This window comes from Panthera pardus, unplaced genomic scaffold (genome assembly GCF_024362965.1).
Source record: "Panthera pardus isolate Hobbes unplaced genomic scaffold, ASM2436296v1 HiC_scaffold_18, whole genome shotgun sequence".
NCBI lineage: Eukaryota > Metazoa > Chordata > Mammalia > Carnivora > Felidae > Panthera > Panthera pardus.
In genome coordinates this window covers 21,541,173-21,565,611 of record NW_026526743.1, presented here as the reverse complement: position 1 = coordinate 21,565,611, position 24,439 = coordinate 21,541,173, and the positions used below count along the sequence as shown (strand labels likewise).

Genomic DNA, 24,439 nt, shown 5'->3' with positions numbered 1-24,439 from the left:
CTATAAACTCTGTCAGAAGAAATATAACTTTCGTCCCGGACCCCAGCTAGAATTCATTTAGACAGGATCTACCCAGTACCAACCACATCTTGCTGAAAAACGAAAGAAGAGACCCACTAAACAGGTAAGCCTTCTCAGCCTGCACTTCAGGGAAAGATCACAGGGCAGTCTGGAGCTGTTCCTCTGACTGTACGTGTGGGAATGGCCTGGATGTGTGTGAGAATCGTTGCCTGTGACTTGGGGGCGGGGGGGGGGGGGCGGGTAGGTGGGGGGGAGCTATTGGGCGTGCTGCCGGTCGCATGGGCGCCTCTGCCAGGCCCCGGCCGGGGACAGGCTCTCGCGGGCCAGACAGGCCGCCACACAGAGGCAGCGCTAACTTGCTGCGGCTTGAGCCTGGTCTAGCCATCAGAGCTTCAGGCTTGTCTGCACGATCAAGAGGTGCTAAAATAGAAGTTTTGAGAATGTCTTCTTCAAGGAGTGGCCAGTTAAATGACAAGGAACGGGTCCGTTACTCTGTCGCAGGAAGGGTCTTTCTCCTCTCATAGCCAGTGACGGAAAAAGGGAGAAACCGTTACTAATAAAGAGTGATCTGGAAGCTTAAGAAAGGGGAGTCCGCCTCGAAGAGGCAGCCTCCCAGACTAGCCGTGTCCCCTATCTGCATATCCTTTCGAAATCTCTATTCCGGTTGTCGCCTACATGGGAGTAGTTTTCACCACCGCTCGCCTGTGTCTGGCCCGTTAGTCATCCCCCTGGAGGGGCAGCACATCAGCTCCCCCCCACGTCTACCTGTGAACTCCAAAGAGCCACACTCGTAGAAGTCGAGGCACCAGTATCTTCGTTAAATCGTACAAGCCTCCCAGTCTTTGCAAGCACATTTACTGCACTGCAAATGGATATCTTGTTATTAATGACAAAGGTATGGAAAACGTGGAGTGTAAAGGAGCCGCCCAAACTTAAGGGGAAGAAATGTTACGGGAACTGCTCTGTCAACCCTAATTGTGTAATTACTTCTTGGCTTGGTCACCTAAGCTCGGAGCAAGAAATAAGAGACAATGGTAATTTCTTACCGCTGAAACGAAGGTGTCAAGCTGTCTGGTGTGTTCTGTGCAAGCAGAGCTAAAGTTTACATTTATATCATGTTACCACAATTACGATCTTCCAGAGCACAGCAAGAAATTAGTGGTAGAAGGTCAGCCCTCACAACAGGCACACCAAAGTGTGCTTGCGCAAATATTTATTTAATTTAGCCAGAGTGAAGGCAGGTCTGCTTTTGGTCACAGTCCCGGCCTCGCGGCTCACCAGTGGAACGGGTGAAAGGCCACCAGCAACTTGCGCACCCACGGCGATCACATAATCTTTAAAAAAACGGTGCTAGTAAGGCGGCTACTAATAATAACTAACCACTAGATGGCTTTCGATTTTTCACCTCTGAGTATCTGCAGGTGAATTGTTCATGGCCTGTGGGGTTGTCTGCTCACCTGGGTAGGAGGCCGGCGTCAAGGCCGCAGGTCCAGGAGAGACCCAGGGAAGGCACGTGGGGCCTGTGCGTGTCTGGGACGGAGAGGGGGCTGTGCGGCTTCTCTCCCTGCCCCGCCCCCCACAGGTGGAGAATTAACTTCAAGGGCACACAGTCCTAGCTTTGGTACCAGCGGCCTTCGAGCAGCTACGAATAAGGACCACGTGCCACCCCCCATTTTTTTTTCCCCCAAGTACGAACCACTCCTCATTCTAATGAAAAATAAGAGAGCGGAGGCACAAATAGGAAGAGAGGAAAAAAAAATGAAATTCCATTATAACTGGCTTCCTCAAGCTCCAGCCTAGGATGTGAGTAATCACAAAAACTGTAATATCAGCTTTTTCTGTTTTCCTTACACTGGGTTCCTCCTTTATTTCCTCTCAAAGAGGGTCAAGATCTTTTTCTTTTTTTTTTAATTCATAAAAGCTGTTTTGTGATTACTGAAAGGTTGGTTTCTCTCTGGAACGGCTCTGCCTTCCACGACGGCCTTACGTCGGGGGGCAAAAAGTAAAATCCTCACAAAAATGTCTCAGCAGCGAACCTGACGGACCTCAAGTCTCTTGCCCCGCCTCACCTTCAGGCCTCCTGGAAACCTCTAAAGGACAGGGGCAGCACCGAGGGAGCTGGCCCACACGGCTGGATGGGGAGCCGCACACTGAGGCTTTGGGAGGCGGCCAAGTCCCGCCTGCCAGCTCCCGATGCCCACCACGTCAGTTCCCGGCCCCCCGGCCTGCGGTCTGCCCCATCACCGGCCACAGCTTCCCACCAGCAGCATCCAAATGCGACTTCTCCAATTCATTCCCTCCTCTCCACCATCTCCCGCCCGTAACTGTGACGAGTGCACAGACAAATGTAGGTTGCTGACATGCTGTGTGGTCCACATCCCTTTGCACTCAAAACAGCAATGAGCTTGTTAACAAGTAGTCAAGTTCTATTTAAAAAGGAAAAAAAAAAAAATGTCGGGAACTGTCTCCTATCAGTCATGAAGCAGCCCACGAGGGAGGGCGATCCCGGACACAGAGGTGCTCAGAAACGTGCTTTCCCAGTAGGTCCCGTTGGCAGGGGGGCAGCTCCGTCTAGAGAGGGTGGCCCGCGCCCCAGGGCATGGGATGCCCAGCACTGGCGTACCCACTCGACGGCCCCATGGCCCCTGGCCCTGAGGGCATAGATGGGCACGTCCCCAACCACTGGTGGCGGGGGGACACGGGAAAGGCAGACCCTGTCAAGCTCATTCCAAGCAGACGAGAGCCTCTGGAAAAATCTTCCTCTACCTTGGAGCGGCCCTACTCAACAGCAGAGTCAAGAGCCACCAAAAGGGCTACCCCGTCCACCCTTCCGAGGGCTCAAGGAGGGAAACGGCGATGTGCCCTTGCCCTAAGAGAGACTCTGGCTGAACCAAAGCATCCAAGAAGCAGGGCTCACGCAGGAAATAAGCACAGGGCTATGAACAGCCCTCATGAACTCACCTGGACTGGTACTTTAGAAAACACGTCTGCAAAATCACTTCCACAGCAAGCATTTTAGTATCTACTTTTGGTGCACTGACGAATGAAAAGGGGGCATTCATTTTCTTCCATAGCTTGCAACCATTTATTTATCCTTTTTTTGTCTTTATCACTACTTCACATCCGCTGTGAACTGTTTCTAAAAAGTAACCCGCGTTCCCGTGAACACCTAAACAATCACCGTAATTCTCAACGGATGTGGCTAAAAACGTGCCACAAAACTTTACAACTGCTGTTCTCTTCTGCTTGCTGGGCGCCGCTGTAATGGAGGGAAGCAAAACCCTCTGGAGAAGATGCGTTTTGTGGAAATGTCATGGATGTGCAGGGAGAGGGAACCACACACGGCTTCTGGGAACCAGAAGCTGGAGCTGTCTCGCTGTGGCCAAGCGCTCTAGCTGGTGCGTGTGTCCACCAGTGGCCACCTACCAGGGCGTCGAAGCTGTCCGGTCAAGCTGTGACAGTCTATTGATTTTCACAGAACGTCCATTTTATATTTCCACCCCGGAGCACGCCGTACCTTCACGAGGAGGGGAGGGGAGGCTGTTTCTAAGGGCAAAGCTGTTGAGCACCTGCCATGCCCGCTTCCCCAACTGCCAAGACACCGCCCCTCCCCCCGCACCCCATCCAGCGTCTTCTGGGCTGGGACAACCTCAAGGTAGACATAAATGAAACACACGTGCTGCTCTCCCCACTGTGGCTGGGTCCCCAAAAACGAATGCTTCCGTTCACAAAAAATATGTGCACAACTGCCGCCCAAGGGCAAAATTATGCTTCCGTTGAGAAGAGCCTCTGTCGGCTTCTAACCCCATAGTCTAAACCCTGGCTCATCCCCCTCGTTCCTGCAGTTGTCGATGGCGGGCTGCGCCCCGTGCCTCCTGACAATATAATCATCATCAACCGTATTACTGCATCTGGAATTTCACGATATGCTCGGTAACTGATTACGGAGGCCCAGCCCGGAACACGGCGCCCACAAGCTCTGCCACAGTGCCGGTAACCTAACTGCTTTAATACTCCTGGAATGTATAAACAGTGCGAACCGCTGCGTTCCCCACTCTGACACGGCTGCAGGGCCCACGAGGCAAGAGCGTTCTCAGAGCCGAAGGCAATCTCCCCGCGCCCCAGGAATAGCATCCTCATGGGATGAAAACTGAGATCACGTCTTTGGGGGGGGTGGTGATGGCAGATGACCTACAATCAGACGGGATTTGGGGGGCGGGGGCGATGCACTGAAGTCATCAGCTGTATCCGGGAACTGAGATGCGGAGCGAAAGTTTGCAAGGAGCCACCGCCCATCCCTACCTACTCATTCTCCACGTGGTGGGGATTCCAGTGCAGACGGCGGTGATGCGGGGATTATGCAAAGTGTCACAGTTCACTATTTCTAATTTCGTGAACACCACGATAGGGACGAAAGGTAAAGCAGGAAAAAAGCCATCTTTGGCAGGCCATTACACTGGCTAGCCTCCCCATCTAATATGAGAAAAGACAGGAGAAATAAAATCGAGGGCGAACACCATACCCAAGGTCCCGCCCACCCCGCGCGCCCCTCCGCCCCCAAACAGAGAGAGCCCAGGGCACGGCAGCTGCCCTCCCAACACTTCCTGGACTCAGGAGGAGGCTCCCACAGGGCACAGGAGCCCACTGCTGTTCAAGCCAGAGGGGGCACCTGGGACGGGCACCAGGAGGGGGAAAGGCAGCCCCACTCACCCGCACAAACGCCCAGGAGGCTCTCCCTCCCCCTTGCCATCTTCAACCCACACGGTCCATTTAACCAGCAAATCCTTGGCCAAACTCCTGACAGGCTATCTCTCTAGGCAAATCCATTTTAAACCATCAGGTGAGTACCACCGAATGCTCTGTCTGTAACAAAACACAAACACAAAAAGCAACTTTGCTGATTTCCTCCCAACTTGCACACAGGGGCCACAGGGATGAGCCCAGAGGGCTCAGGAGCAGACCCTGCGCCCCTGTGTGGCCGGAGCTGTGAAGCGTGTCCGCTGGTGGACCAGAGAGCCGGCACTGGGACCACCTGCGACCCGCCAGGCGCCTTTAACCTTGGCCAGCGAGTTCCTGTTAAAAATGGCCCTGCCATCCACCTCCTCGCCAGGTTCCCGCGCGAACGCTAATAAGTACTTGTTTGTTGAACTGAAAAATCATTACCGCAGCACACGTCAAGTAATGAAAGATGTTTTCCTTGGAGAAATGTTAAATACTTCACTTCTTTCCCAAGGAACGAGTACATGTGTTTCCAAATAATACCTTTCTCCCTCCCCACCCACACTTCATCAGAAAGTCTGCAGCTCCAGGACCCAATTTGAACAAACTCATGTTGCATGGCTCTGAGAACCAAGAACATGCTGTTATTTTATTTATTTTCCTCTGCCCAGCTGACTATGTGTTTGTTCTATTACTTATTCACCTAACCATCTCAGTAGGAACCTCAGTCACGTAGCACAGTGTCCATGCTGCCTTACTATTTTATACAGAAAAGCGAGAGAAAATAACACCATCGCAGCCTCATATATTACACCGATGTAGTACTCGCTAACTAATATATATGAAAGAGCCATTTTACTACAGGCCTCGAGCAAAAACAAAGGCAGGAAATGGAATGCCAAGAGAGGGGAACATTTCACCACGTGAAACCTGCCGGTAACCCCATCTTCTCCTCCTGCAAATACGAACCCGTGCCCCCTTTTGAAAGCTTTCCGTTAGGCAGATGAGTAATAACAACTGCATCGTAGGTGTTGTGAGGTCTTTTAAGTGTTTCGGAATGTCTTTACCTACAGGGAGTCACGCTGGTTAATTTGTGCTTTCTTGCTATTTCCGATCTATGGCATCCTAAGGCTCCGGGCAGAGCCAGCCGGGTGGGGCCGAGCCTACTCTGAGTCTATGGCAGCTGAGCTGGGAAAACCCAAAACGACTTCCAGGTAACCTTGTCTTGTGGAACCGTAAGAGGGAAATGCTTATCACGTAGATACGACATTCAAATATCAGGCTGGCGTGGGGGTTGGGAGTCCCAGGTTTTCTCGCCATAACGTGACTTTGGACGAGGTGGCTCTACCCCGGAACACCCCTTCAGACACAAGAGACCCATATGTATTCCCCTCCCTTGTCATAGAAGCAATAATCCAGGGACAGAGATGCTCAAATGGTGGCCAACATGGGACGCTCACAGAACCAAAACCTCCTCCAAAGAATAAGCAACCTGCCCTTCCCTCTTCCCTCCCCCGACCCCCACCCTCAGCCTCTAGTTTATTTTGTGAGTCACTGAAACAGATGCCAGGGGTTACCTGGGAGGACAAGAAGCGTCAGATCCCAACCACAGCCCCAGAAAAAATGACCTGCGTGAACTTCTCAAAACTTAAAGACTTCCCTTTCCCCTCCCCATCTTTGTTTGTTTTCCTTTTTTAAGAGAAGGCAAATTTCCATCTGATTTCACTAGCACCGAATGTTGATATTTTTTACCTGTGAGTTCATAAGTCTGCCAGAAATGATTCCCAGGGAACTGGCTCCCTCTGCCCTCACCTGATGAGCCACCACATTTTGGAATCGCCTCGGCTTGACGTTAGGCAATGTGCTTCCTCAGCAATCGTTTGCAAAGGGGAGAAGGCAACGGCAAAAATTTCTCTTGGAGGGCCGAGAGGAACTACCCCCCCCTCTCCGGTCCCTTGAGATCCCCAGGACATCTCAGGGAAATGCCCAAGCCCGGGCCAGGGATCCATCGACACTGGCCTCCCGGCCCTTCAGCCCGGGCAGGGAATGAATGGGCAAAATGCCCAAGAAAATGTTGAACTTCAAACACAACCACTACGAAGCTAGGAAACTCTCAGTCTGACTGGAGAACTCAGAAGGCCACCAAGGAGATACTGGCTCAAGGACCCAGGTAGTAACTCGAAGTCAAAACCATCAGTTTCCTGGAGGTCAAGTTCGGAATAGAAACACTTCCTCCAGCCACCTGAACAGGTGAGACCCCTGTGAGGGCTCCAGTAAGCCTCGCAGGTGCTTTCTCTTATCTGGGTATTTCTCTCTTTCACACCCCCCCCCAAAAAAAAGGCCAGCATTGTGTCACCCCTAGGGGGCTCCCAGTGCACTATGGGAGAAGGTGGACGTCACAACGCGAGGCACAGCCCCCGGGGACTCCCTTGGGATGCTCGGCGACTCATCTGCGGTGCTGCTGTGTAAGGGGAACCTAGGGATGGAGCTCCCAGTGTTCCGATCTGGTGAACCCTGAAAACGGCGTCCCAACTAAAAAAGTGTTGCTTTCTTCCTTCTCATGAATTCTAATATTCAAGCCTTTTTTCCTCCTGCTAATTTTAGTAGTCCTGCTATTCTTTGGGAAGAGAACGGTGTGAAAATCAAGCATAGTATCCAAAAATAAAAGAGTAGATCTGTTTCAGGGCTTGCAGCATATTTAACTGAAAAGCAACTCCAGATATGCCACTTTCTATCTAGTCTTTAATACGTTTTCCAATTTCTCCAGAATATTTTAGCTTCAGAAAAGGCAAGGATGACTTCCTAATCTATGAATATTTTTTGAGACTGAAATGGGCACCCAAAATTATTTCTAGATTGTGATTGGGAGGGTCTTCTCCCTATGTGATGCCAGGTTATCACTCGGGATGGAAGTCACTGATACGCTTCGTGGGGCCACACCAAGATGGATTACAAATTTTCCTTTGGGACCTAGAGCACGTTTTGTTTGGAGCATGTTCCCAGGCAGGTGAAGTAATACAGAGCTCTCTCCATGGAGCCTGCAGTTAGACTGTATGGCATGCTTTTTGAGCCTTCCACCTTCATTTAAGGGAAAAAAAAAAAAAAAGAATTCTTGTTTCATCTAAGGAATTCAGTTCCAGCCCACCAGAACTGTGGAAGGACATGTGGTCCAGGTTAGCAGAGATCCTCGGGTCTGAGGCTCTCTTCAACAGCCTGGCGTGACAGCCAGGGGAGCCCAGAGGACAGAGGCAGGGATGCTACCTGAAGACCCCAGCCCACTCCTCCTCCAGCCAGGGAAGCTGGACATTTGTGACAGAAAGTTAGAACTGTGTCAAGCCCTTCATGCAAACAATAAATATTACTTCTGCTCATAATCGGACTTTTCTCCAGCATCGTCTTTGAATGTTGAACCTTTTTCAATTAATTAAAAACTATGCACTGCAGAGTGCATATTTTATCAGCCCTCAGCTGCTTAAGTGTCTAGAAAAGACCAGGCAGTTTTTCTTTCTTTCTTTCTTTCTTTTTTTTTTTTTTTCTTCCAGGCAACCCAGAGCAAGTACTTGCAAGGGTCATATCTTTTTAATTATCTTTTCTCTCTTTGATTAATTATTCCGTCTGACAATAGCGTGTTTCTAATGCTATTCACCTGCCTTTGATGATTGACAACTTTTCTGTCTGATTCAGAGCAAACAGCTGCTGCCACAATCGCCTAGCAACCCGGGTGTGATGGATGAGCCCCCAAGATGGATGGCTGCAATAAATCATGTCTCCAGCCATAAAACTGAGAAAAGGGGATAAGAAGAAAAGCGAACGAAAAACAAAACAAGGTTTCTTCCCATGAGTGCACTCAGTTCCTTACCAATTATACCTGAAATGGACTTTGCACCTATTAATAGCAAAGTTTTTCTAATCAGTAAAAATGGGACGATGCCATTTGTATCGAAGGTGTTTACAATTGTTCCTGCAAATTGGCACTCGTACTCCCAATTTCCTCCAACACTGGCCAAGTGCAAGGGCAGAGGATCAAAGTTTTCCTTTCTCCCATGAAGTCTCAGCAAGAAACAACATCATCTTTTTATAGTCAGATGTGAGTCCAGGTACCGACAAAGGATGTAACTGTGCTTCTACCCAATTTTTGGCACTAGCTGGGCAACACTGCAAGTGAACCCTAAAGTGATCCTTGCATGCAAGGTGTCAGGATGCTAATAAAGTTATTTTAAAATACAGAGGTGTGTGCACACGTGCACGCGTGCACACACACACACACACACACAAAGTTGCCTGGACTTGGTGAGTGAAAAAGCCACGTCTCCATTTCTTTCTGTTCATGGCAGATGCAGGCTTTTTACATGTCAGGGAAAAGTTTGTCCCAGAAGCAGCAAGATAGGAACATCCAGCCCTTCCGCCAATTCTAGACTCTCATTCCTTTAGATAAAAAACTACTGCAGCCTAAAACTTTCTGTCCCATCAATTTTTTTAAATTAATGTCCACACTCTAAGTCATACAAGGAGCCCTAAATTTAATTAGCAGACCCAAATAAAGTCACATATTTAATAGAACGCCTGCCAATTAAGTGTGCGCTATCGGGGCTCTGCTAGTGAAGAGACTGAGCAGGAAGGCCAGCGGTTTTGTTTTCTTTTTTTTGCGCCCGGGGAAAGCTGGCAGCAAGGGCCTCTGCAGCAGAAGAGGCAGAAAGGCTGGCGCTCGGCTGATTTCTCCCAGCGGCTGGGGGCTCCGTCGGTAAGCCAGCCTGCGTCCCTAACTACTTCCAGTAGGTGGGGGTGTCCGGGAGCACAGCTCAAGGGTGCAAAAGAACCAGAAGTGATTAGCCGGCGGGGCCTGGAAACAGCTGTCCACATCAGTCCTGGTGGGGGTCTGCTGGGGCCTGTGAGGGGGAACAGAGCACAGACACAAGAGGGGAGGAGGCCGCTGGGAGCAGGGGCAGGGAGCCACAAAAGACCATTTTTTATCTGAAGTATTCCTGAGACGTGGAAGTCTGTTTCTTCATTCTGACACTGCTAACCAAGCCAACCAGTATTTTTTGAATAGTTATATTGGGCTAAGCTTTTCAGATACAGATTTAAAAAAAAAAAAAAAAAAAAAAAAAAAAAGCATGTCACAGAGTTGAAAAAATCAGGCAAGGGTCCTGGCTTCAGCAACTGCAGCTCTGTTTATATTTTAATGTTTCGTACGTGACTGCCTCTGTCGGGGAAGAGAGGGAGAGAGGGAGAGGGAGAGGGAGAGAGAGAGAAGTTGCCTGTTAGCTTTAGCGTAAATCACAGATACTTCATTTTTCCCTTGGAAAAACGTCCTTGGAAATTATTCAAAATTAAAACCTCCCCCTCACTTTTTTAGGGGGGCGGTGTGTCTTCTATATTGTAAATGGGAGGGCTCGTGTCTGGTCAGCAGCAATGAGAACCCAAGGCCAATCGATGGAAATATACACACACACACACACACACACACACAGGCCCCTACCCTGCTCCAGCTCGTCCAACTCTCAAGTTACAGGTTTACACGGCAAGTCTAAATAATATTCAAAATGATAAATGGTGCCCTAAGCCCAGCATCTAACATCAATCTTTTCTTAAGGAACATCCATCTTCAATAACGCACGTTTGAATCATGTGAAGCCAGGAGCCCTGAGATTCATTTATACCACCCCTCACAAGCCAGGGTGGCTTGAATGATACCTGTCAGCCCTGGTTTGTTGTTGTTGTTGCTGTTGCTGTTTTCCTTGACTACTAAAGGGAAAAAAAAAAAAAAAAAAAAAAGAAGGAAAAGGAGAAAAGGAATGGGGGTGGGGGGAGAGTCAGAAGAGCGTCAAAGGCCGAACAGTGTGGTTTAGCAGATAATACGAAAGAACATAACCTCTTCCCTGCCTCTGCCAATCTTGGGCCTGCCACACACCCAGCCAGCCATCCACACGGAGCAGGCTCTCGCCTCTCCTCGCCCCTGCCTCTCCACCCTCCTCCCGGTCCCTCTCGCCAAATCAGCAGCCTCTCTCTGCAAGCCAACGGTACAGTACTGGGAGGAGGAGACAGCATCACATGGACTGGGCTTCCCTCCCCTCCCCGTTGTCTGGCTGGGGCCCATATGATAAATGACATATGTCATTCTGTCAGGAGGGAAGGGTGGGTCAGTGATGTATGACTCCGCTGAAAAGGAAATCGACTGTTTGGCATGGTGCAGCTCTTCTCCACCAGGATTTAGTTCCAGAACTCTGAAATGAATTCTCCGACGTTTCAAGTGCATACTTAGGGCAGGCTGATGGGAGGCCTGGGGAAATCGCACTTTATCCTCGCCCTGCCCTTCCAATGGCAAGGAAAAAAAAAAAAAAAAAAAAAGCTTCTGCCACTGGATACCTGCAAAAGGCCACGCGCGTGTCAAAGTCCCCAGCAGTCACACACCACGGGTTATTAAAAATGTGACTCGGGGAAAAAAAAAAAAAAAAGAAAGAAATTAAGTGGAGAGTAAGGTTAGTCCTTTTATTTATTTATTTTTTAATGGCAAAGGGCTGACACAAAAGCAAGATAAAAATTAGCATGTTTGAAGTAATCGTCCCGCAGCTTGACATCTGCATAGTAAATTTTAAAGGAAAAAAATGTGTCAGACAGCCATGAGCCGCTTCACCCTCCCCCCTTTCATTAGCTCACTGCCAGGGTGGCACTGCTGAACCTCATTACGGCAAGAGGATTTATGAAGCTGAACCCAATGGCAAAGAAAAGGCATCTGTCAATAATTGTAGGGAGCTGCACTCACAGCTTTGAAATCTCATTAAGTATGCAGTTATCAGGCATAAAGATCAAAAACATTACTCAACTCCGACAGAATCTTATGGAGGAACATTAATTAGCAACAGGCCTACAGTACAAAAAAAAAAAAAAAAAGAAAGAAAGAAAAAAAAGAAAAAAAAAAAAAACACAGACTTCCTCTCACACCTGCCCAACCCACAAACCTAAAGCAACACTCCCCCTCCCGCCCGAAAAAAAATAATTCCAGGCATCTGAGACTGATCAAGAACATGAAACAGGAGAGAAGCACACAGAAAGAAGAGGGAGGGAAGGGGTGAGAGGCGGCAGGGAGGGAGGAGAGAGGGGGAGGGCGGGGAAATTCGGTTGAGAAAGGCTTGGCTGTGAGAAGAGAAAAGGAAGAAGCTGTCAAACTTGAGAAGGATGTCAGTGCTGGCCCTGATTACAGGGGCCTATGGAGTTCTCAGACCTTTTATCATCCTCGCCATCAAAACCAGCCAAGGCTCACCGCAGGAGGGCTGGTGACTGCCTGACTGCAGCCCAGGCCAGCGCCAGGGACCCAGGACCCTCTCACCTGGCAGGCAGGGTGCCTTAGGCCCAGCGCCCAGGAGGCAGGCCCTGCCAGCCCGTCTGTGGCAGCACCTTGCTCTCTGCTGGCCTGGTTTGCACCCAGCTGACCACAGCCACGGCCAGACCCAGCTCTGCCGGTCCAGCGCACAGTCTAGGGACTCACGGCTGTCACTGTCCATCTCACCACCATCTGAAAACACCCCGTTCCTCCTCCAAAGAGATTCTGGCATCCTCTCTGCTCACACGTACACTTTCTCTTATTTGATTTCTGTGTATGACTGACTCATACGCTTCGTCGCCTATAACACACTGAAAAATAAAATATAAATGTGGGGAATTCACATCCAAACTCTCACGCCGACACCAGGTCACGAGGCTTCGTGACCTCTGTAGCACACGGGGCAGGGTGCAAGCTGACGACGGGATCACATGGATGCCCGAGCGAGTCCGACTCCAGGATGTCCACAGAAGGAAAAAAAAAAACAAAATCAAACGACAAGCTTCTTTAACCACCACGTTCTCCATCTCCTGCAAGCTGCACTGGCAAAGAGTAATTTACACATGTTTGGAAACATCCCACAAGGAGGATGTGCTTAGGGTCTCAGGCAAAGTTCTCTTCTGTTCTCTGGTAGCCCGCATCTAGGGTAGGCGCACCGAGGCCTGGGGAGGGGTCACAGATACCACTCAGGTTCTGCCCAACAGGCAACATCGCCCCTGGCATGTGGTGCGACAGTTAGGCACGGCCCCCCAGGATCCCCTGGGAAAGGTGTAGAATACTAACTGTAATGATAATAAACCATATATTCTGTACCAATGTCTCTCACAGAAAGGTGGCCTTCTCTGGTTACCCACGAGCATGTGCTTGAATGCGCCTGTGCGCTCCCCCTGCCACACACACACACACACACACACACACACACACACACACTTCCCATAATCCCACACCATGAGAAAACCTTCAGAACAGCACTCTTTGGACCTAAAACCTTTGCCATCTCTCGTCTCAGAGTGCTTCTCTCCCTCCTAGGCCACCCTCTTACCTCATTCCATGGCCACTTCCGGGAAGCCTTTACCCCTCTCCTCTACAGAAGATAATGGTCACCTTTTCTAATTAGCCACATCTTTGAGGAAAAGGGCATTAAGATTCCTAGGCAACCAGCTTGGAGATCTCTCCAAGACAAGGCCCATCCTTTCCAATAAATGACTCTCCTTTGGAATATCAATGAACACGGCTCGGATAAATTGTCACCTATGGCCAAAACCAGTTAAGAACACTGGTCTATAAGCCAGACTTGATGAGAAGGAATTTTAGTAGTAGTGTTACAATAAGGTGTTTATATTTTTTATGTGCTTACCATATTACCTTTATTATGTGTAACATCAAAGTGATTATAGCAATTACATCTAACAGAATTAATTACAGAACTTCCCATCATTCCAGGATACATAATGCATTAGAGGTAAGCCAAAGAAAGAAAACATCTTGATTGTAGTAACTATTGTTGGTATGTATTTTCCCCAGCAGCAACGCCAAAGCAACGGCAGCTTGCAGGAAGAACAGGGTAATGGAAACTGAGAGGTTTAATAGGAAATGAGGTATATTTTCTTTAAATTAAGTAACACCTCTGCCTAATAATATGTTGGTGCTATTGGACATATAAAATCAATTTAATTTTTTTAAGTGTAAATCTTTAAAAGGCTCTAGTTAATCCCACCAACCAATGTTACTACATAAAGGAGAAAGCACATGGGTGAAAGACTTACAAGTCTTTACGTATGCAAAATAAATTCACTCAAGGCTTCATTAATATTAATTTAAATTCAAAACCCATTTACATTAAATTGTTCATTAAAAATTGCCTATTTTATGCAACATGCATTTCTCAAAGAACTCAGAGGAAACTGAATACATAGGACTAGATTTAATGATGAGAATGGTAAAAATCAAAAGTAAATGAATTGGGGTCATTTCACGTATATTACCAAATGGCGCGTTGCCCTCCATTAAGGATGGGTTCCAGTTTGGGGAACAACAAACGCTCAGAGTATCTTGCTTTCCGCCACCATGCACTTGTGACCACGACCTTCTGGTCTACCCAAGAATAAGAAGAAAACAAGTCCCACTCGTGCGATGAAGAGGGCAGTCCATTCAAACCTGCACTTGGAAAGGGAGCAGGTCCCACCTCAGAATCCCAGCTGAGGGATTCTGAGCTCAGGTCTGAACTCACAGACCTTGGAGAGTTAGGCTTGCTTTTCAGAAAACGTACATTAGTTAGCATTTGCTGGTGTACATCTTGGTTTAGAATGAATGGTTTCTCTCTCCCTTTCACTCCCTCCCCACCCCCCCCCCCCCGCCCCCGCAATGCTTTATTCCCAAAGCAAGGGGACCAAGATATGATGACAAGGACTTGGTAAGTTCCTTGCTTTGGCGCCCTCCCCCTGAAGACAATCTGAACTTACACTGTTTCCCCAACAGCTGTTCTGGATGAAGAAAACACCGTCATAATTAATAACATGTGTCCTGACAGTATGAATTAATAATTTATCATTAAGCCCAAACAAATTGAAATTATTCTTCAAGAGCCACACCTTTGCACATCTGAGAAAACAAGGTATGAAGATGGTCCAAAAGTCCAGGTAACGTGACCTTTAGAGAAATGCCTTTTTACTCCCCTCGATACATCACTGGGGCCACTCCTGTTGAAACACTAAAATAATTTACAGAATTGAAAGTAATTAAACCCAAGAATCTAAGTGCTGATCAAATCAAGTGTATGTGCTTGAAATGTCTTCTTTTTTAAATGGGGCTTATAAAATATTCAATATTTGGTCAAGGACACTATGTAATCTTTCTAATAAAGATTCCTAAATCTAGAGTATGACAGTTGTTCAGGCAAGTGGTCATAAGCAGATTATACTCTATAACTTTTTTTTTTTTACTTCCAAAAATGCAAACCTTTATTCTAGCTACAAACAGGAAACTGAATTTTTATGTCCATGTCTAATGTAATTGTTTGTTACCAATGTCGAAAAATTAGAGAAAGCTACCAAGCCTGTGTATCCATTCTCTGCAATTCAGGTAAAAAATCTAGAAGGGGGGGGGAAAAAACATATTCATAGCCATTGTTTAGTAGGATTTAAAAATTAATTTAATGACTAACTGCAAATACTGGAAACTAGAATTAATCTGTCTGGATTTTTTTAAAGGCTTACAGACATTTAAATGCATGTATCGGGACACTTTATCAACCTAACATAAAATTGTCATCTTATCTTATTATATGACTATTTTATGCATGTGTCAAAGAATTTTAAAATGACTGCCTGTCTATTGAGTCTAATTACAACTGCACATTATCTGTCTAGATGTACCAGTCCATATCATTGTTACCAAATACAATATATTGTATTCACCTTTCATTTTTAACTTCAGACAGAGAAACCACAATTTGGAGCGTAACTAAAATACACACACACGCACGCACGCACACACAGTGAACACCTGAGAAGGTCTGGGCTCAGTGATGCCACTGTTCTGCTCTGTCCTGCTCCTCCCCACGGCTGTGGGGAAATGCTGCAGGGGTGTCACAAAACAGCTGCTGTGACAGAAAGGCCCCTCTACCTAACTGGGCTGCACACAAACACAGAAGGGTACACACACACCCTACTTCTTTTCTTTTTCTTTTTCTTTTCTTTTCTTTCCTTTATTTATTTTTATTATTATTATTTTTTTTTTTTTTTACTACCAGACCAAAGCTATTTTTATAGTTTGTCCAGCGACAGGCAGGAATAAAAATGGGCCAGCAGGAAAGCCTCACAAACTGCCCTCGAAGACATGTCCCTGGATTAACATGGCTGTTGGGCACCAGGACTGGGACTCGGCTCCTCTCCCTTCTTGTTCCCTGCCTGTGACTGCAGCCCTCGCCCCGGCCTGGCTCTGCCACAAGCAGAGTCAAAGGGGGGGAAGCCCCCCCTCCCAAAGTGGTGCAGGCACTTTGCCCTCAAGGTGATCCTTCTCCTTCCAGACACCCCAGGAGTGGAGGTGACATGGGCGGGGGGGGGGGGGGGGCAGGAAGGGCTTTAATTCTGGGAACTCACCTGGGCTTCCCGGCAACCCCACGGCCCTGAGCAGCCACCTTTCATTGTAATCTCTTTACAAAACAATCTTTGGTAAAAAGAGGGAAAACGCAGACATGTGAGACAATTTAGGGAAGAGTACTGATACGTCAGTTATTGACTATCGCTCGCTTATGAGCGCGCTCAAGGCAACACTGAGAACAAAATGACAACATCCACCGCTCACAATCAAGTGTGGCCCTGGAGAGCACTGAAGCCCTAACTGACAGATGTCAAGATAATGGGGGCACAGCAGCTGATTCTGGAAGATTCTCTTCCCTAGGTGGACGTCCAGGGGGACAGCCTTTGCCTCCTGCCCTCTTTGTTTTTCTCCCTCATCTTCTTGATTTTCCTTTTTAAAATTTGCATTGTTCCACCCATTTTGTAGGAAAATGAGAGTCGGGGGGGGGGGGGGGCAGGAATCACAGAGCAGCCGAAACCAGTCATTTTGTCACCTTGCTACAAGGCAGAATACTTGCCCAAAGGAGAAACGTGTGGCAAGCTTGAGAGCAAATATATTCCCAAGGCCGACGCCGAAATGCCCTTCTGAACGCTCCACGTGCCTCTGACAGAGAAGAGGAAATCTCTGTGGAGCCGCCCAATGTGTGGCCCAGAGTCAGGAAGGCCAGGGTGCACTAGTGACCAGCAGGTGCACTCCCTTTCAGGCATGCCCACGTCTCCTGGCAATGCAAACCCCCTCTGCCTTGCCACAAGCCCATCCTACCCCGGGGGACCCACAGCGATCTGTCACACTAGCCGAACCCAAGGGGTTCAAACCACTTTTGTACAAGTGAAGATACTCAAAGGTTTACCCTGTTGACGTGACCACCTAAGAACTCCTTGGAAGATTATTCTCTTTCAATGAATAAGATTCAAAACGGTCAGTGACGAGTTGTTGTTCCTTGAGGACCGGTTTTGTTTTGTTTTGTTTGCAAGTTTCGGCAATTTTTTTAAATGATTTTACAGTCCCCCCCCCCCCCCCAGAAAATGGATATGAGTGGATAAAACGCTATCTGCTATGAAACACTGCTCCAATTTTTTTTTTTCTGGTATCTTCAAAGAATACGTGGTTTAAAAAACGTGACGCACGGGCAAGAGTCACATTTTAAGCAAGGGACAATGGTCATTTCGCCCGAAGGACACTGGCCTCTGCAACCCTGTTCCTCTGAGGCAGCAACATCTGTCCAGCACAAACGTACGGCCCTTCGAAATTACACGCGTGGAGAAAGGACGCTCCTGCCCAGGTTTCTCTTCGGCAGGTGAAGAAATGTCTCTCTCCTTTTGAGAAAAGGCACTAAGCCATGCATGATTTCCGTTAAAAAAAGAAAGAAAGGAAAAGAAAAGAAAAGAAAATCCTCAAGCACAGAAATACGTCTTTTCAGGGATTCTTGGAGCCTGCTTTGGCCTTCTGGAGAGCAGTGGTACATTTGGCCTAGATATAAAGACTGTGTGCACCTGTGTGCGACGTCTGCACGCCTTACCCAGCTCTCAGCCCTTTGTGGTTGTTATTCTACCCCAGACCATTAAAAGGGCCCTAATTCCTATGACATGATTATCCAGGTACCAAAGCCCATTTGTCACCTGCAGCAGAAAATTGAGTTAATGCACAACTAAAGGCAGCCAGGACTGTGTAATATCAACTTGATTACATCAAACTAGCTGCAAACCTAATTCTGCTGGATGACACTGTGTCGAGCTTGTCATCTCCAATCATTAAAGCTGTCAGGGATCCATCAGGTTTACAGCTAATTAGGTGAACACTAATGAAGCTGGCAAAACAACTTTTCTTTTTTTATGGCTGAGCGGACCTTTCAGTTTGGAGGGGAAAAAAAATTCTCGAGTATTCTCAAGGTTGCTGGGGACTGGATTTCCAGTTACCAATCAGCAGACATCTTTCTTTTTCCCACTCTCTCTCTATCAGTGCAAAGCAATCAATTTGTCATCACTCCCAGGATGCCACAAAAGCAGGCATGAACCTTATAACTTGCAGCTGTGAGAACTGAAAACGGGAGGGAAAAAAATGGGAAGTTTCTTGTCCAACCAACCAACAAACAAAAACCTCAGACAGCTCACTTATTGGCCTGTGCATACTTAGCTCAGGCCTCAGTGTGGAGGGTTCTTTCTTTCTCTCTCTCTGTCTCTCCCTCTCTTTTTTTTTTTTATTCCTCCCCTCTTCCTAAATAAGTAGCCCTTCAGACATTCTCCACCCCCTCCTCCACACGTCCATTAGGCAGAAGCATTCTGATAAAGTAAATCCAAAACCAGGGTATGGGAAAGAAAGAAAGCACTCAGGCTGCCAACTTCTGATTGACCATTAAGCTATTGATGAATGTGCCTGTCAGGAGAGAGACAATTAAATCAAATATGAAACAAAGTCGTTTTGACGGGTCATTTTGATAGAGCAAAACCATTCTTCCATCTCCTATTAGCCGGGCAGTCAAGTTTTTATATAATGAATATTTCTTAACTGACCTGAGATTTCCTGGCTGGCTTTTGTAAAAGGTGCAGAAAGGTTAGGGAACAGGTTGCTTTAAGATAGATAGATAGATAGGTGGATAGATAGGTGGATAGATAGATAGATAGATGGATGGATAGATAAAATCAACAGGACCTTTCCTCCGCTAACATTTTTAGCAGGAAGTTATCAGAGAAGAGTCTCAGATTGGCAAGGTGGGGGAGAAAAAGGTGAAGCCACCGTAGAAAGAGTTCTAACCTAAATGTAAAGATGTAATCACATATGGTTCATTTGATTGAGGCACACAGATACCTTAAAATGTGCATCCAAAAAGGAAAGAAAAAAAATTCAAAGACTGGAAGAAGCCCAAGACACTCCTACTGCCCAACTTTGTGAAGGAGTCCTCCAAAGTTTTGGAGTTTATTTTGGGCAGATAAGCTCACTGCCTGAGCTTGGAATTTAAAGGAGAGGGTAGAATGGACAAGAAGCACCAGCCAGGAGGTGACCTGAGTGGCAGCACCCTCCCCATAACCACTGCTGGGATTTTCAAACTTCCTAAATTTGGGCAACACCGAGGACAGACAGCAAAACCTGCCGTACGTGCCCCAAACCAAGTCTCCTTTCTTCTAGGGATTTCTTAAGGCAGGAACGAGAAAGTACATTTCTGGAAAAAAAAGGAGCGCGTTCCCTCTGCGTGACCCTGTGTAAGGAGACTCCAGGGTGCATCCAGGGTGGGCTCCACCAGCAGGGCCGGCTCCCATGATGGAAATGACCATCCCCGTCACCCCCAGGGCTACTACAGGCACTCAGGGGGCAGCACAGGTACAACGCCTTCATCCAAGTGGGGCGTCAGGCAATGCCCTGACCCTTCCCTCTGCTCTCTCTTCCTCCACTAAAAGAAAAGAGCAGAAAAGACACGAACCTCCACTTAACCCTCCGATTTCAGGCAGCATCTGAACCTCTGCACATCTGAGTGTTACTCATATCAAAATACATCCCGTCCACATGTGGTCCTCTCAGCAATCCGTCCCAAATCCCCGAACTTCCACTGACAGGGCCCTAGTGACGTCACAGAGCTTGGCCTCACCATTGGGAGTGATTTATTGATGTTTATTGGGAATGAATAGATCAAAGGCAGCAGCATGACGGGCGATCAATCAGTCATCAAATCAAGGGTGGCAAAGGGCCAGAAACCCTTCTTCCAGGCAACATACCCCCAACTGACATTATTGCAAAATAATGTTATGTGTGTGGGTTTTGTTTTGTTTTCAATGATGCTTTTTCCAGAAAAGAAAAAAAAAAAAAATCGGCTCAATCTTAACAGGAGTTGACATCCTGGCAAAAAAAAAAAAAAAAAAGAGAAAGAAAGAAAGAAAAGAAAAGAAAAAGAAAACCGGGGGTTGGGGGGGGTGGGTGGGAGTAGACAGGCACGTCCCAGAACTAAGTGCTACGAGGAGGTGAGGGTGGGAGAAGCAGTGGAAGGAGGGGGTGGGGGTAAGGGAAAACAAACACGGATAGAGGAAACGCCAGCATCTAACAGTGACTTGACGGTCATCTGACAATACGGAGACCCAGCGCGCTCTGCCTTCCACCGCTTGCCCGCTTTGGGCCCAATAAATGAAGAATCAATCGGATTAGCAGTAAGGTGGCCGAAGGGACCCGCTCGCTCACTCGCCGGCTCTCTCTGGCTCGGCAGACACCGGGCTGTCCCCCCGCCGGCCGGCCGCGGGAGGACACGGAAGGTGTCCCAGGGAACTCAGGTGACCCCGCCCGCCCCCCACAGAAAGAGCCCGAAGAGGGCTCCTTCCCATCCCCTCCGCAGCCGGCGAGCTGAAGAGGCAGGGACCCAGGCGGGCTCAGTTAGCCCCCGAGCGCGCGCGGCTCGCGAAGTGGGTGCGAGCCGGGGCAGGGCGAGCGCGGCGGGGCGTCCGGGGGGCGCCCGGGACGCGAGGCGGGCGCACGCACCCAGAGAGCAGAGCAGCGAGCGAGCCTGGCGCCCCGGAGTTACTCTGCGCGGGTAGAGGAAGAGGGGCGAGGAGTGGGGCGAGGAGCCGGGTCGCCGCCGGCCGGAGGCGCACGGCAGCGAGAGGAAGAGGAGGAGGAGGAGAGGAGGAGGAAGGGGAAGCGGCTCGTACCTGCTGCGCGCCGGGGCGCCTGCTGCTTCCTCCTCGGCATGATGCTCCTCCGGCGACTGCCACTGCCGCCGCCGCCGCCGCCGCCGCTGCCGGGCTGAGGAGAGGGAGGGAGGGGCGGCGGGCCCGCGGGGGGGCGAGGCGGGCCGGCTCTCAGCCTCCCCCCCGGAGAGCGGCCGCCCGCAGGATGCTGCTGCGCCCCGGCTCTCCGCGTCCCCCCCCTCTCCGCGCTCCGCCGCGATCCCCGAACGTGCGGAGGGAAGAAGGAGGGCGGGCGAGGGAGGCGCGGGGAGGGAGGAGCGCGGGGGGAGGAGGAGGCAGAGGAGGAGGAGGTGGTGAAGGAGGAGGAGGAGGAGGACCGCGCTGCCGGCGGAATGGGAAGTTTGACAAATCGCTCCAGAGGCCCGAGGAGGAGGGGGCGGGGAGGAACGGCGGCCCTGCCCCCCCCCCCGCCCCGTCCCCAGACGAGGTGCGCGGGGGTTCGGGGCCGGGGGGCGGGGAGAGGGGGAGAAGGCGGGCAGAGGGGTGGGAGGAGGAGCGCGGGAGCGGCCCCGGCTGGTCCTGCCCCGGCCCCCGCCCCCGGGCAGGGGGTCACGGCATCCGGGGGGGGGCGCTCAGCCGCCGCCGCGGCCCGGGGCTCAGCGGTCCAGTCTTCTGCCCGCGGCGCGGCTGGAGCGGCGGCGTCGGCAACAGGCAAGCTTAAAGGAAAAGGAGATGATCGTGTCACTCGCCCGCCCGCGGGGGCGCCGCGCCCCCGCTCCCGGCCCCGGGCCTGTCTAGGACCCCCGCCCCGTCCGGGGAGGGGGTGCCGCCCCTCCGCCCCCGCCCTATGCGCGCACGCAGGGGCGCGGCGCCGGCCCGGCCCAGCTCGTCCCGGGGCGCTCGCTACCCTCTCCCGCCCCTCTTCCCCACCCAGCCTCGCCCCCTGGCCGCCCCCGGCTGCCCCGCCCGTGCCGCACTCCTCTCCACCCGCCGCGTCCAAAGCCCCCAGCTTTCTCGCCGGGCCTGGGCCCGCACCCCCCGGGGATGCCAGGGCCCGCGGGCGGGCGCCGGCGCCCTCGAGGGAGGAGGCGGGCGCGGGCCGGAGTGGGTGGGGGCTGCTCCCAGACCCCGCGCCACCCGGGCTCCTCCCCCGGGACCCGCCGCAGCCACTTCCCCCAATTTTTTTTTTTCCCGGGCAAACTTTCCCGGGCCCGTCCCGGGGGTCGGCGTGGGAGGGGGGTGCCTCCAAGTTTCCTCCTCCGCACGGGAAGATCAAGGTCCTTCCGCCCCCCACCCCGCCCTTCGCCCCCTAGGCGCCGGACCGCGCCCCCCACCCCAAGCGCTGGCAGATCCGAGGGCGGGACGGGGGGGTGGGGGGGTGGGTGGGGGCGGGGGAAGGAACTCGGGCTCCCAAGCCCATCCCCCGCCCCAGGGCGCCCCCCGAGAGGGGGCCACCGCGCCCAGCGCCCGGCTTGCCAGCAGTACGGGGCGAAAAGAATTGATTATTGATTGGGTGATTGGGGTCGCTGAGGCGCCGAGCGGGCCAGACCGGCGGGCCGCGGAGAGGAGGAGCTGGCAGGGCTGCGTTGGCGGCGGGGCGACGCGGGCTCACTTACGAGCGGCCGCGAGGGCGCGGGTGGGCCGGAGCTCATTGGGACGACCCCCGGGCGGCGGCGGCTGAGCGAGAGCCTGAGCCCGAGCGGCGCGGGCGGCGGCGCATCGATGCGCTGCGGGTTCGATTGCGTCTCCCTGGGCCAGCTCTTGGGCCGGGAATGGGGCGGCCGCGGCGGGTCTGGCTCCGGGCGCTGCCGGGCGGCGGTGGTGGGGGGTGCGGGGGCGGCCGCCAGGCCCAAGGTCCCCGAAGTGGCGCTGCTCCTGGGCGCGCCGCTTGGGGCCCGGAGGCTCCCCTGGGCCCCGCGTCCGATAGTCCCGGCGAGGGCCGGAGCCCCGCGCCCCTGGGACTGCCTGCCTAAGCGTTCCCGGAGCTGCAAACCCCGGCCTTCTTCCTTCCTTTTTTCCCTTCCTTCCTTCCTTCTTTCCTTCCTTCCTTTTTCTTAATGTTTCCTTTTCTTGTGTTTCTTTCTCCCTTTTCTTCTGCCCTCTCTTTTTTATCTTTTTCTTTGTGATTGTTTATGCAAGTTTGTTTTAAAAGTTCACCGGCATGCTTTCTTTTCTTTTAGACCAGGAGACCGTGATCTCACCCAGACGGTAAGATCAAAAGTCTCCGCTCGCCCCCAGCCTGCGGGCTTGGGCTCGGTCCAGACGCCTCCCTGAATGCAGATGTGCTGCTGCCGTCCTCCCGGGCTATAAAGCCGCCTCCAGCGCCTTCGCGCGCGCAGGAGCGCTCGGAGTTGCGGGGTGCGGACCCCGGGCGGTTGCGGGGAATCGGAGTCCGGCTGCGACTGGGCTCCCAGGCGGGCCTTGTGTGTGGCGAACTCGGGGGCGGGGGCGCGGCGAGCGGTTGGCGCCTGCGGCCGCGGAGGCTAAAACAACTGTCCCTCCAGGCCCGGGAGACTCGGCCGTGGGGCGTGAAACGCTTCTTGCGAACGAGGAAACGGTGAGTTGGCAGACGCCGCCCGCGGCCTCTCGGTTCTGGTCGCGGCGCTGGGAGCCTCTTGCCTGGAGGAGGGTAGGCGCCGCGCGAGGTCAGCTCCTGCCCGCCCCTGGCTCACCTTCCCAGCACCGAGCGCCCTTTTGGGCGCGCCGGTAGTGATGGGTGCACAGCGCGGGGCGCCACGCACGGAAGGCTGAGAGTTTCGCCCTGGCTTGTGCTCCCCCTCCTCCTTTGCTTCCCAACGCTGCTCTCCAAACCTCTGTTCCCTCCTCCCCCTCCCCCTGCGGGCCACGGCCTGAGCTCCGGTCTCCGAGCCGCCCGAAGCCACCGCCCGATCGCTACCTCGCCCTCCCCCGCTCGGGCGCCGCGCGCGGTGCGATCCGCCCTAACATCTGTCCGTCCAACCATTGGCGCATCCATCAGTGTCACTGAGCTGCACATCGCAGCGACAACCCGTCACGCGCAACACGGGCTATGCGGAGTGCAGACTGCGACCGCGCTGCCTTGCCCGGACACTCAAACAGGGTTCTGGCCCGGCGTGGCACTGCCTGGAACCCTGATCTCTACAGTGTTCTTTTAACCATACGCACCGCCTTTAATACCAAGAACTCCAAACGGGACTAGTTTTGCAGGCCATGCTAGCAATGGGACAGATGGAGAGGGACACTGTCAACCTAGCCCTAACAATTCCAAGTTCTCTTTGCCCCTTCTCTGTGGACTGGGTGTGGCGTAGGAGAAAAGGCAGGGAGGCTTCCCCGATCTGCACCAAGCACAGTGTGTACTTGAATGCAGGGGCTTAAATGGGCTCCAGCTCGGCCGAATCTGGGGCACATCTTCTGGCCAGAAGGTCTAAAGCTAAAACTTTGCCAGGCCCCTACCTGGCTGCCGCCTGTGAGGAGCGAGAGAGGGGGAAGGAAACGCGGATCCCAGTGAAAACCAGGGACTCGATTTAAGGAGAAATGGTGTCAGGGTGGCAGTAGGTCTGTAATTCATATGTTATTTACAGAGTGAGAAAGGGCAAGGCCATATGTTTGAGAAGCCAGAGCTTTGCGGGTAGTTCGCGGGGCGCCATTCTCCAAGAATGCTGACCTCCCCCGTGGTTACCATTGCTTCTTGCTTTCCCCACCCGTACCTCGC

The 24,439-nt window shown here is 51.5% G+C and overlaps 1 protein-coding gene across 2 annotated transcripts in view; it reads right to left on the bottom strand.

Annotated features, from left to right (window-relative positions):
* Positions 1–23,468, bottom strand: part of TSHZ3 (teashirt zinc finger homeobox 3) — a 71,117-nt gene extending 47,649 nt beyond the window's left edge. Inside the window, exons 1-2 of one of the 2 annotated variants that reach the window (XM_019423311.2) lie at positions 22,365–23,468; positions 20,770–21,464 (exon numbers count right to left, since the gene is read on the bottom strand). In XM_019423311.2, coding sequence (XP_019278856.1) covers positions 20,770–20,809 — 40 coding nt within the window. In that variant the 5' untranslated portion in view covers positions 20,810–21,464; positions 22,365–23,468. Of the gene's footprint in view, positions 1–20,769; positions 21,465–21,725; positions 22,058–22,364 lie in introns of those variants that run through there. The other variant, XM_019423313.2, reaches the window with a different exon arrangement.
* Between the last annotated feature and the right edge of the window lie 971 nt (positions 23,469–24,439).